Source organism: Stegostoma tigrinum, chromosome 23 (genome assembly GCF_030684315.1).
Source record: "Stegostoma tigrinum isolate sSteTig4 chromosome 23, sSteTig4.hap1, whole genome shotgun sequence".
Lineage (NCBI taxonomy): Eukaryota > Metazoa > Chordata > Chondrichthyes > Orectolobiformes > Stegostomatidae > Stegostoma > Stegostoma tigrinum.
Genome location: NC_081376.1, coordinates 24937510 through 24949484, shown reverse-complemented (window position 1 = coordinate 24949484; position 11975 = coordinate 24937510). Strand labels below are relative to the sequence as shown.

At 40.6% G+C, this 11975-nt stretch overlaps 1 protein-coding gene across 2 annotated transcripts in view; it reads right to left on the bottom strand.

Annotated features, from left to right (window-relative positions):
• The window catches only part of baiap3 (BAI1 associated protein 3), a 91056-nt gene that overhangs the window by 6163 nt on the left and 72918 nt on the right, over positions 1 to 11975 (bottom strand). For both annotated transcript variants that reach the window (XM_048551853.2, XM_048551855.2), the window contains 10 exons: positions 11155 to 11278; positions 10702 to 10845; positions 9289 to 9366; positions 7981 to 8196; positions 7616 to 7684; positions 7041 to 7120; positions 3466 to 3574; positions 2050 to 2121; positions 1139 to 1222; positions 482 to 602 (listed from right to left, as the gene is read on the bottom strand). In XM_048551853.2, coding sequence (XP_048407810.1) covers positions 482 to 602; positions 1139 to 1222; positions 2050 to 2121; positions 3466 to 3574; positions 7041 to 7120; positions 7616 to 7684; positions 7981 to 8196; positions 9289 to 9366; positions 10702 to 10845; positions 11155 to 11278 — 1097 coding nt within the window. The remainder of the gene's footprint in view (positions 1 to 481; positions 603 to 1138; positions 1223 to 2049; positions 2122 to 3465; positions 3575 to 7040; positions 7121 to 7615; positions 7685 to 7980; positions 8197 to 9288; positions 9367 to 10701; positions 10846 to 11154; positions 11279 to 11975) is intronic.

Genomic DNA, 11975 nt, shown 5'->3' with positions numbered 1-11975 from the left:
CAGATAATTAGGGGAATTGCAGAATATAGTAGTTTGCCATATGTGTGAATAGTTCTGTAGTATACATTTGAGATGTGCAATTTATCATCATATTTGATGGCTTGAACTTGGCCATACAACTCAATAGGAGCATTCCTGAAACAAGCAGGACCCTTGTGTGAATATTTAAGTCAGGGTCCAATGTACTGTGGCTGAATCGGTGGTTCTAAGACCCAGCAAGGCACTCCAAAAGATCAATTTTTGCACAGCAAAGTCTCATAAATAGTACGAAGTGACTACATAATTCTAATTCTACTCCCTTTCCCATTTCTTTGATTGAATCAATGTATACATCCACCTCTTACTTTTTATGTTTAAAGAAGCATTATGTGCAAGGCATTAACATGTCTATTTCTGCATTGATGCTGACTTTCTTTCTAACTGATTTCGATATGGCACGCAATAAGTGAAACACAGGTGCTGATAAATATTGCAGCCTCACCATTTGCATCCAAGGCAATCAGGTTTGTAGCATGCAAGACTTCAACAGACAGCTTGGATTCAGCAGCCTCATAGTGACATTTGATGCACAGCATCCCATACAGACCAGGGTCAGTGGACTTCTGAGAAGGAAAGCACAGTTACCTTGAATAAAGTGAATTTATTATTTCCCTCATCATCTTCCCAAGTTCTAAGTTCATGTCATGTATCTGTCACCATGGCTCATTAAATCTAAACTCCAAATTTTACAGCCCATCTTGCTGTGGCACACGAGACAGAGAAAAAAAAATCACCAACTCACAGTTCGACATGCTCAGAGGCGCCCAGGATGATTGTTGTAAGAAGTAGGAAAATTATATAATGTGCAGAGCATGGAACACAACTGGCAATGGGACTAAGGTCTCATATTTGAATAATTGGAGGGAACATTGCTCAATATCTAACCTGTGCTACACCTGTCTTAATAGTATTTGATAGAGTAGTGTGGAGGGAACTTTATATCTAACCTGTGATGTACCTACTCTGGAAGTGTTTACTGAAATTATTTTCCTGTAATGAGGCTATATGTTTCCCAGAACTAATAATGATTAACGTAACATGCACCAGAAACAAACAAGTGAACATTGTTTTTTGGAATTGGTTGGAATGGACACAGTACCTGTTGGCGAATTTTGGCCTGGTAACAGTATTCAACCAGTTCCTGCGTTGAGCATCTATTTAGACGCAGCTCTTCCTTCAGAGCCTGTGAAATCAGTCATCGAAAAGACAGGGTTTACACTGTCTGCCACACAGAATCCCAAAGTACTGCAGTGCTTTGATAAGAAGATCCATAAATGTCCAACTTTTTGTACTAATATGTAACACCTTGTCTTTGTGTACGTTGTGAAGAGCTTCACAGAGCTGATGCCGCGACCAAACGGGAGCAAAAATTTAATAAGAAGCACAAAGCATTGACTAAGAAACCACAGAAGTTAGTTTGAGATGTACTAAGCAGTGAGAGTTAGGGAAGAAATTCAAATGGGTCAGACACCAAGAAAATTCTGCGGCCCGTTGTGTAGGAAGGGGGAGGGAGGGACAAAGGAAGAGGGAGGAATGGACAGTGGGAAAACAGTACAGGAGGCCAGAGGGAGGAACAGAATGATACTTTCTTAACCCTGATGCAATTCCACCTGGTTACATAACAAGAAATATCAGGGCAGAAGAGTGTGTTTGGCCCAATATTACTGGTTCTTCTTTCACATACTCTGGTCCTGTTTCTCAGTCTTTTTTCCTAACACTTTCATATTTTTCCTCTGGTGAGTGATTCTCTGATTACCTCTGTGACTGACTTAATTTCCAGCATATTGGAGAAAAGTCTCCCCTTTTCAAGTCACCCTTCCTGTCAAACAATTACCCTTCCAGCTCAAATCTTGAGGTTTCTCCTGTTAATGACTCACTGAAAAGAATCTTTTGCTATTCACCTTTGAACATTCATTTGATGTCCCCATAACTTTCTAAACTTTGGTTAAATACTTTCTAGAAGATCCCAGGAATCATGTTAGTAGTGAGTGTGCAATCACTTCTTTTTACCTTGTACTTGTCATTCTGCAAGCTATCAAGTGGCAATCCCTGTCCCTCTGCGTGGAAAAACACCACAAGAGCCTAAATAGAAACAGAATTCAAAATTCCAGAAATGCAAAAATGTCTAAACATAATATTAACCAGTTTACAAAACAGTTGGAGACTACTACTGAAGATGTGATCAAATTAGTTACACGAACCTAACACCTTTGATTCCTTGGAAACTTGAATGAACTAATTCAGTGAACATAAGTTAAGAACAAACTTTGATAATGCATAATTTAAATCCTTTGCTGGGGAGGACTGGGTTCTTGACTGTTTTCTGAGCCACTCTCTGACTTAATTGGTGACATTCCTGCCCCAATTAAGCCTATAGTCTATGCTGATCCTTCAACTACTGAGAAAACGTTGCTCTCAGATGTCCAGGATATTAAGGAAAGTTCAAATTGGTGTAAAGGCCCAAAAAGACTACTTTAAGGAAAATCAGAGTTCTCCTAATGTACTGACCAACATTCCATCCTCTTCAGTTACAGATTGTGGTTACTGAACATAATTCTTGTTGAACAAGAGTGAAGTCCTTTGAGACATCCAGGATAAATGACAACCTGTCGTGGTTCTGCATGATATAAAAAGGGACAGACTGGGAATAGGAGGGTGGGAATCTTAGCGTGGCTTTGTATCAATAGGAGTTCTTTTATTTCTAAACATGCAAGGTTTTGCTTCACTTTTTGTAGTTCTTGTGAATTAGGGTACAATAGAACACAAGTCACGTAATCAAATTGAAAGCATCAGCAGGAATGATGAGTAACTAGCTAAACAATGATTTAACTAGCACAACCAACATCCTTTGGCTTAAACCCACAGTCAGTGATGGAATTTGTGTGAGGGAGAAGGTTTTTAGATAAAGCAGCAACATTTTAAAGTGAGGCTGAAGATGTGGGATTAAATGCTGCATGACGAGATTGGGAGGCTCCTCATAGCAAGACATGACACAGGTCTGGAAGACTCTGCACGAGGAGAGAGAGAGATTACTGATGGGGAGACCACCAATTATATTTAACTTGTTCCCCCTCCATTATTGAATGTTAAGTCACCACAAATGGAGTCAGGATAGGATGTGCTAGAAACAGGGAATGCTGGAAGCATTTCTAGAAAGAGAAACTGAGTAAATGTTTCAGATTTGAAGAAGAGTCACACCAGACTCAAAACATTAACTCAGTTTCTCTCTCCACAGATCCTGCCAGACCTGCTGAGTTTCTCCAGCATTCTGTTTTTTCAGATCTCCAGCATCCACAGTGTTTTACTTTTATTATAGGATGTCATAGAATGAATAAAATCAGGCAAAGCATTGGAATTATAAGCACAAAGTGCATAGAGTTATAATGCGGTGACTGATAACCATGCCCTTTGCCCCTTTGTTCTAACCTCCAGTGTGAAGTGAAATCGCTCGTAGAATTCAGCAGACATTCCAGTATTTATAGCCAATGCCTCAATGATCAAATCCAACAAGAGTGTCCACAAAGCACTCAATATCCTTGAGAAAGACAGAAGAGTTATTGGAAGTGAAGTCAGGGGAGGTTGTGAACACTGAGCTGCAGGAGTAAAGTGACACATAACACAATTTTCATTCTGAAATTATCAAAATGAATTCTCTTCCCTTGAAGCTGCTTGTAATGCTTGTACTTAATTCAACAGTGACAAACCAGATTCAGCATGAGTATTAGGCTTCTCCACATACTCGATGAGGAACTTTACACAAAGGCATAGCTTATGTTAAATACAAGATAAATCCTCCTCTATTCTGTCCAATAAAACCATGTACACTATGGATGCAAAGGAAAGCCATCTGTATACAGTTCCATCCAACACTTATGGGGAGGTACAACTTGAGTTAGACATGGAGTAAATTTCGCTCCAAGCTGACTCATCAAATATTCACTGGGAAGGTACAACAGCATGTATTTATACTGTATCTTGAATGTAATTTACATCCCGAGATATTTCATAGAAGTGTTGAAAGGCAAAATCTGACAGAATATGTGAGATGATATTAAGGCAGATGGCCAAAGAATACATGAAAGCATTCTAATTCAAGACCACAACCTCTCTCTCTATAGATGCTGTTAAAAATTGCTGAGAATTTACAGAATTTTCTGTTGTATTAGAACTAAACAAAGTTCTGAATGACCTAAGATGGATAGAACTGGGGAGGCTGTTTGGGAATGCACTGGAATGGTCAAGTCTAGGGTTAACAAAGGGTGAGAGTTCAGCAGCAGATGAGCTGAGACAGGGGTAGGGTCCATTGATGCTGCAGAGCTAGAAATTGGTAGAACTAGTGATGACTTATCTATTTCTGCAAGTTTATCTCAGGGGCTAAACATGACACAAAGGCTCAGACTGTTATCACAATTGAGAGTTTCTCACTTCCTGCCAAACACAAGTTCCATCTCCAATGCACCATTTCTACTTTTCATGGGAGGTGGTTTGGGGCACAACCCAAGTTCCCACAGTCACAGTTTACTGAGACAGCTGGCTATTTAAGTGATCAGTATTCTCCATTCAAATCCCATCTTGGTATCCTTGCTGTCTGGAATACAACTATGCGGAACAAACCAGATAAAAGCAAGTCTATTTCAATAAATTTACTCTGGATATTCCGGTTGTACCTTTTGAGAACCGAGGTACTCCTGTAGATATGATCTCAGGACACCTTGGGGTGGGAAGATGGTTTCAGGTATAGTAGTTAGGGGTAGTCAGGTTCCCTTGGAGTACTGGGGGTTGGGGGTTGGTCACCCTTTGGGATTGGTAATAATGGATGAGTCTGCCTGAAAGGTGCATAAACCCTTTTGAATTGTCAAACCAGTAAACATATTTCAAGCCATCAAAGATCTCTCTAATTAGTAAGGATGTGTAAAACTGTCAAAGAATGGTCAAGAGAACTATATAAGCCTGAGGATTTCCATTACTGGATTTGTGTTGCATTACTGATTTTACAAGGATTAAATATTACAGTGGGGTGTCTTCAATTTCAAGTGGTTGTAAAGATGTGAGCCAGTGAATAACACAGCTTCTTGCGATCAAATGAAATATTTGCTTTTACAAGGCATTATTGAGGTGAAGAAATGTAAATGTAGTTGTGTTTTTTTGAATGTGAGTGTTTTTCTCAGTAAAGTAGAGACTGTTATACACACCTAGAAATTTAGTATTCTTTGTGCGTGGGTCTTGAAGTATTCTGGACAAGTTGGTATGGTTGATGAAAAAGCAAAAGGTGGTGGATGGAGCGCACGGGCACTAAGTTGGCATAAGGGGCCAAAATGGTGAATACAGGGGTACAGATTAATATTAGGGCTATTTAGAGTCATGGTGGTAAGTACAGGGATATAGAGAGTATGGAAGTCAGGTTGGAGGGTGTAGATTGGCAGAGGGTAGTTTGGAGGTCTGAGATCCTGGGGAATGTGTAGACGGCATAATAGGTCATGGAGTTTATAAGCTGGCATGGGACGGCAATGGATAGATGTGAAGAAGAGAGGGGATGTGAGGATGAGAGCAGGAGGGATGTTGTGGTTTCATTTGTTTTACTGTTAAAATGAAATAGATAGACAATGCAGGGAGGCACAGTTACAACCAGCAGCTTCTGCTCTTGTTTCAGGATCACGCTGTTACCTCCCAGGGAATCCTGCTACCAAACATCCCATTTCCGTGTTTCCTCCCCAGGATCAAAAATAGGGTCCCGTGTTTGCAATTAGTCTGGCTCAGCCCCGACAGTGGTCAGAGAGGGGGAAGGTGTAGGAATAGAGTTTGAAGCAGATATCAAAATACCAACGGCTTCGGTCTTCCCAGTATTTATTTTGAGGAATCTCTGTTCATCCAATACCAATGCCAGACAACAAGTGTGATAAGCTAAGTGAGAGTCACGTGAGGTCCTGGTAAGATAGAACTGGGTGTTATTAACATGAAAGTCAAATCCAACACACTTCTGATAATGTCTGCGGGGGGATACATGTAGATGAGAAAAAGAACAGGGCAATGGATTGACTTTTGAGCCACACCAAAAAAAAGTGCAAGAACAGAAAGAAAAACCATTACAAGCTACAATTAGAACATAGAACATTACAGCACAGTACAGGCCCTTCGGCCCTCGATGTTGTGCCAACCTGTCATACCAATCTCAAGCCCATCTAACCTACACTATTCCATGTACGTCCATATGCTTGTCTAATTAGGTGGATAAGAATGGAACCATGTGAAAGCAGTGCTACTTGGTTGGATGACCATAAGGGGAACTGATGTTGTCAGCTGTGTCAAAGCCTGTAGAAAGATTGATGACAATGAGGGTGGCTAATTAACCTTTGTTATTGATGCATGAGATGTTATTGTGACTTTCATAAGCACAATTCTGGTAAATGTTGGTAGGGACATAAACCCAACTGAAGGGATTTGAGCATGGAGTTCTTAAGAAAAGTAGATATGGAAATTGGTCCTGAGATGGTAGCATATTAGTGAGTTCAGGGTTTCATTTTGTTTTGGAGTGAGTTGATGATATTTGTACAGCAAAGCTTAAGTATAGGGTAAGGTTACCTCTATCCAATTAAATACTCTCAAGGCAGATATGGGATGGATTAGATGTAAAGCCGTCTCTAAATTAGTAATTCAGATACTTCTAGAGAGGTAAAGTGTAAATTAGTTTACAGAGTAAAACTAACTCTATACTGTTGCATCAAATTCATGCAGAGCCAGCACAGTGCTGGTTACATATGGCTAAAACTCAAGCCTATAAAGTAAGGAGTCTTTGTAGCACAGGTCCTACAAGAGACGGAACTTAAGGCCAAGTGAGATGTTGGTCCTGTTCAATTATACAATGCAACTTGCAACCACATCAGGACTACTTAAGGCTTATCTGTAATTTTAGTTCCATCTGAAGCTGGTGACCTCTTTTGCACTTTATCCATCTTTCTGTCACTAGATTGAATTTCAGTGATCTTTGACCTGTCCGAACTTACTTTCTGAGATTCTCCATCACCAACCATTCGCTCAGGATTATTAGATTGTCATCTAAGAACTTCATAAGAGGACAGACAGCCTGCAATACAGAAACAGTTGTTATTGAACACATGTGATTTACACTGTCAAAAAAAACCCGACTAAAAATATTTCACAGGATGTTCCCAATCGGTGTCATTCCTCCCTGGAGGTTTTGTTAACAACAAATGGTATCATATGTCTCGATTAAACTGATCATGTACATTTTATATGTAGCTCTAACCATGTGCAACACTGAGCTATTCAAGAGTGAGAGTATCACCATGATATTCTCATCCAATAGTGACAAATAAATGGGCAAAATCCATTAGAATCCTGTTCTATTCTTCCCTCTGGACCCAGGGAAATGGATATCCCTCCTCTTCTTAAAAGATCACTACTGGTTACAGATCAAACCCAAGCCTATCCTAGTTAGTCATTCCAAGCCTTGCAGTGTTGAAATTCACTGAGATCTTGCTATGGATTTGATCCTTCTCAGTACCAATTGTTGTGATGATTCCCAAATCCTGTATATAACTTTCTCCAAGGCACCTACCTCATCAGGCTGGATGGAGTCTGGTGACAGACTGATGTGCTGAATGTATTTTCGCAAGTCAGTGACCATCTGTAAAAAGCCAAACCCAGGAAATAATTTAGTACTAGACTGGAGGCTTGGAATTATATGCATTTGCCATCAATGTGCTTCCTGCCCTCCTGAAAATCATTCAGATCATTGGATTGTGTAGATACAGGACCAATCTTGGAAAAGGCTGAATCTCACCGAAGCAAACTGATCTCCATCAGAGAGCATAGATAACCCCATTCCCACGATCAATACCAGTCTTGCCCAGAGTATTGCCATCCAAATGGAACTCAAATTCCATTGCTATGCGCAAAACCCTCAGTACATGCTGTAATTACCTTCTCCACGAGTTGGTTGATCATATAATTAGACTGCCGCTGCATGCCTGCATCAATGCTTTGTATTTGGGTACCCAGTGCTCTCTGCACCTGCTGCTTCCCTTCCAGCCCACAGAGCCGCTCCATGGAACCTTCCACTCCCTGCCAATCTAATTCCTTCGGCAGCTTCCAGGTGTACGTGTGTACATGCTGAATGTTATTCAGTGCAATGCACAGCTGAGGGCATAGATAGAAAGCCACCATGACAGGGTGGAAGAACAAATAGCAAAGATGATAGAAAACATTATGTAACAGAATTGATGAAATGAGCACAAGTCTTGTCACAAGCATGACCCTGGAGTATCAGAAGTGATGCCATTCATGTCAATTTTCCAAAGGCGGTGAAAGACTTTGGAGACAACTGGCAGGAACTAGATCTGCAGTGATTTTTTTTCCCCCTTTGAAGTTGATGGAATGGAATTGCTCGTTTTTAGTCTAACGTCATGGCTGACAGCAGCAAATCTATTCAATGTACCACTGGGAAGAATTGCAGTGTTCTATCCAATAATTCGCTGTCCCATGACTTAATCTGGCAGCCAGATATTTATCCAAATACTTAAAGGACATTTTCAAACACCACTTGAAAACTGGAGTAAAGAAGCATTCTTTGTTCAATATACTTTCAGGTTTAATCCCAGTTACATTTTCCAGGTTTCAGGAAGCCCAGCAACTGAAAGGAGTTGAGGGCAGCCTTAGAATGAAGATTAGTGCTTTTAGCAGTACTGTTTGCAGATTAAAAATGCTTACTCCTGGCTCCTCATTGTACATAGATCCTTGGGTTTTAAATTCAGACCACCCTTACGCTGGAATTGGACTTGCACCGGATCAGAACCCCTAGTTAGGTCTGAGATCGAACAACTCCCAGGAGCAGAGCCTCTCCCTCTATGGGATTATGGATCAGACTTCGGACCAGCCTGCCGTGGAATCCTGTCAATCTGACCATAAATTAAGTTTATAAATCAGACTACCTCTGGGCATGGAACCAGGCCATGACAAAAGATGCACACTTTGGAGTTGGTTCATTAGGATTTTCAATGAGACTAAATGGAATGATACTTAGCACATTGGCATTCTATATAAGTGAATGGGAAGATATTTAGTTTATTGAAATACTTGATATTAAGACTGAATGGGAAGAGATTTGGTGCACTGGGCTTCTGTACAATAGGAGTGAATGGGAAGAAGTTTGACTGAATGGGAACCTATCTGGATTCTGTGACCACAATTGGCTATAATATGTACTGTTCATGAGGATTCCTCAGAACTCACCTGTTGTGTAATTTTCTTCTGATCATCTGCTTTCTGTCTCACCTTTTCTGAGTACATCACAGCTGCATTACAAATATCCTAGAAGAAACCATTGAAATATCTATTGATCCTGGGAATAAAAGTTGCAGGACATTTAAACTGGATACTGCAACTACTCTTACAGTGCTGATGACACACATACTCATCACACAACCTGAATTGTTCATAAATTAAATATCAACACAATTTGGCTAAATATAACGTATCTAAAACTGAAAATATCCTGGTCACTTTGTGGAGGAAAAAGCAAATCAAAATGAAAGGAGAAAGGTTCCATGCAGGTTGTCCTCTAGCCAGCTATCCAGGGGTGAGAGGCACTAAAGAGCCATGAAATCGAAATGGACAATGAAGATTATCTAAGATTGGAAAGAGATCTTGACCAATTGGGTCAATGGGCTGAGGAGTGGCAGATGGAATTTAATTTGGATAAATGCATTTTGGTAAATTAATTAAAGCAGGACTTATACAATTAATGGTATGGCCCTGGGTTAGTTTTGTAGAACATACACCTAGGGGTTCAGGTACATGCTTCCTTGAAATTTGTGTCTCAGGTGGACAGGGTGATTAAGAAGATGTCTTTACATACTTGTCTTCATTTCTCAGATCTTTGAGCATAGGAATTGGGACATCGTGTTGAGATTGTACAGGATGTTGGTGAGGCCTGTTCTGGAGTACTGTGTACAGCTCTGATCACCCTGCTATTGGAAGGATATTAATAAATTGGAGAAGGTTCAGAAAAGATTTACCAGGATGTTGCCAGAAATGGAGACTTTGAGTTGTAAAGATAGGCTGGGACTTTTTTCACTGCAGTGTGGAAGTTTGATGGGTGACGTTATAGAAATTTATAAAATCATGAGGTGCATAGTTAGATAATAGCAAGGGTCTTTAATAGCAAGGGAGTTCAAAAGTAGGGGGCATATTCTTACGGTAAGAGGAGAAAGTTTTATAAAGGAACTGAGGCGGAACTTTTTTTTTACACAGAGAGTAGTTCATGTGTGGAATGAACTGCCAGAGAAAGTGATGGATGCAGGTACAGTTGCAACGTTTAAAAAACATTTAGAAAATAGAAAACGTCTGGAGGGTTATAGCAAGCACAGGCAAGTGGGACTAGTTTGGTCTGGGAACATCGTTGGCAGTCACTAGTTGGGCTGAAGGGTCAGTTTCCATGCTCTATGACTCTATGTAAATCTGGCTGTGTAACCAGAAGCTCAACACCTGCCCTCTGATTTCCACTCACTCACAAGCCTCTGCACTGACTGCAGGGCTCATTAGAAGTCAGATGAGAACAGGGCCAATATACTTGCTGAGGCTCCTTCGAGGAACAATATCTTTTCAGAAAGCTGCAATAATTGCGAGGATTGTGCTGATACTCACGTCTGTAATTTTTGTTACAAAGACAAATGCCCCCATGGGATCAGGCCAGGCCAACTGCAGCCAGAAGCTCTTGATCTGAGTGAAACAAGTCACTACATCGACAGCCGAACTGCTGTGCTTCGACAATGTGTCAACAGGTTCGAACTGGAGGTTAAATAAATGCACAAACATTCACCACTATTGTCAACTTAGAGATACCATTCTGAGAAAAGGTTACTCAACATCCTCTGTAAAACATCCCCTCTCATGATCTGTATCCGCACACATTTAATACAAGACATTTTCGTGAGTTAAATTAACTGACCCAAGTATTCAGCCTTGTCTCCTCACTGTATCAATTACTTCACTACAGTACAATTAAGGATAATGCCTAAATAGAAGAGTTTCATGGAGAATGAGCCTGCAACTTGTCAACATGCTCAACTGGCAACAGAGATTGCTTGGGCTATTTACCTGATCCACTGACACTGCCCTTGTAACACGTTCACATGATTTTTCGTAAACAATTTGGAGCCACTTGTTAATGGACATTTGAAACCAATCGTGGAAATTTGAGAGCGCCAGAAGTTGCGAGTCCCTGGAGGGGATGGGAAACAAAACAGATTTAGAGTCACAGTAGGATCAGGTGGTTAGACCACTCCCTGGCCACGGGATTGAATGTGTTAGACCACTCACTACTTAAAGGATTCAGTGTATCAGATCATTCCTAGATTTATGGGATCCATTGTGCTAGATCACTCCCTGCTCGATGGGATCCTGTGTTAGACCAATTCTTCCTATTACAAAGGAAAACAGAATCTGCATTTAATATCTGCTCAAAATGTGCAACTCTGCCGTCAGTACTGGACTTTCAGCTCCTGGTGAGGTAGACCCTTTAGAACAGACAATGAGAAATTTCTTCACCCAGAGAGTGGTGAGCCTGTGGAATTCCCCACCACAGAAGGAGATTGAGGCCAAAATATTCAATGTTTTCCAGAAGGAAATAGATGCAGTTCTGAGGGCTAAAGGGATCAAAGGGTGGAGTGGGGTGAAAGCAGGAACAGGGTACTGAATTGCATGATGAGCTGTAATCAAATTGAATGGTGGAGCAGGCTCAAAGGGCCAAATAGCCAACTTCTGTGACTATTTTCAATGTTTCTAAGAAGAAATACTGCTTTACACAGTGAGTTCTTCTCAACTGGAATGCATTGCCTGAAAGATGGTGGATGCAAACTCAAACTTAGCATTTAAAAAGATATTGGATAAATAACTGCAAGGAAAAAACTGGCAGGGCT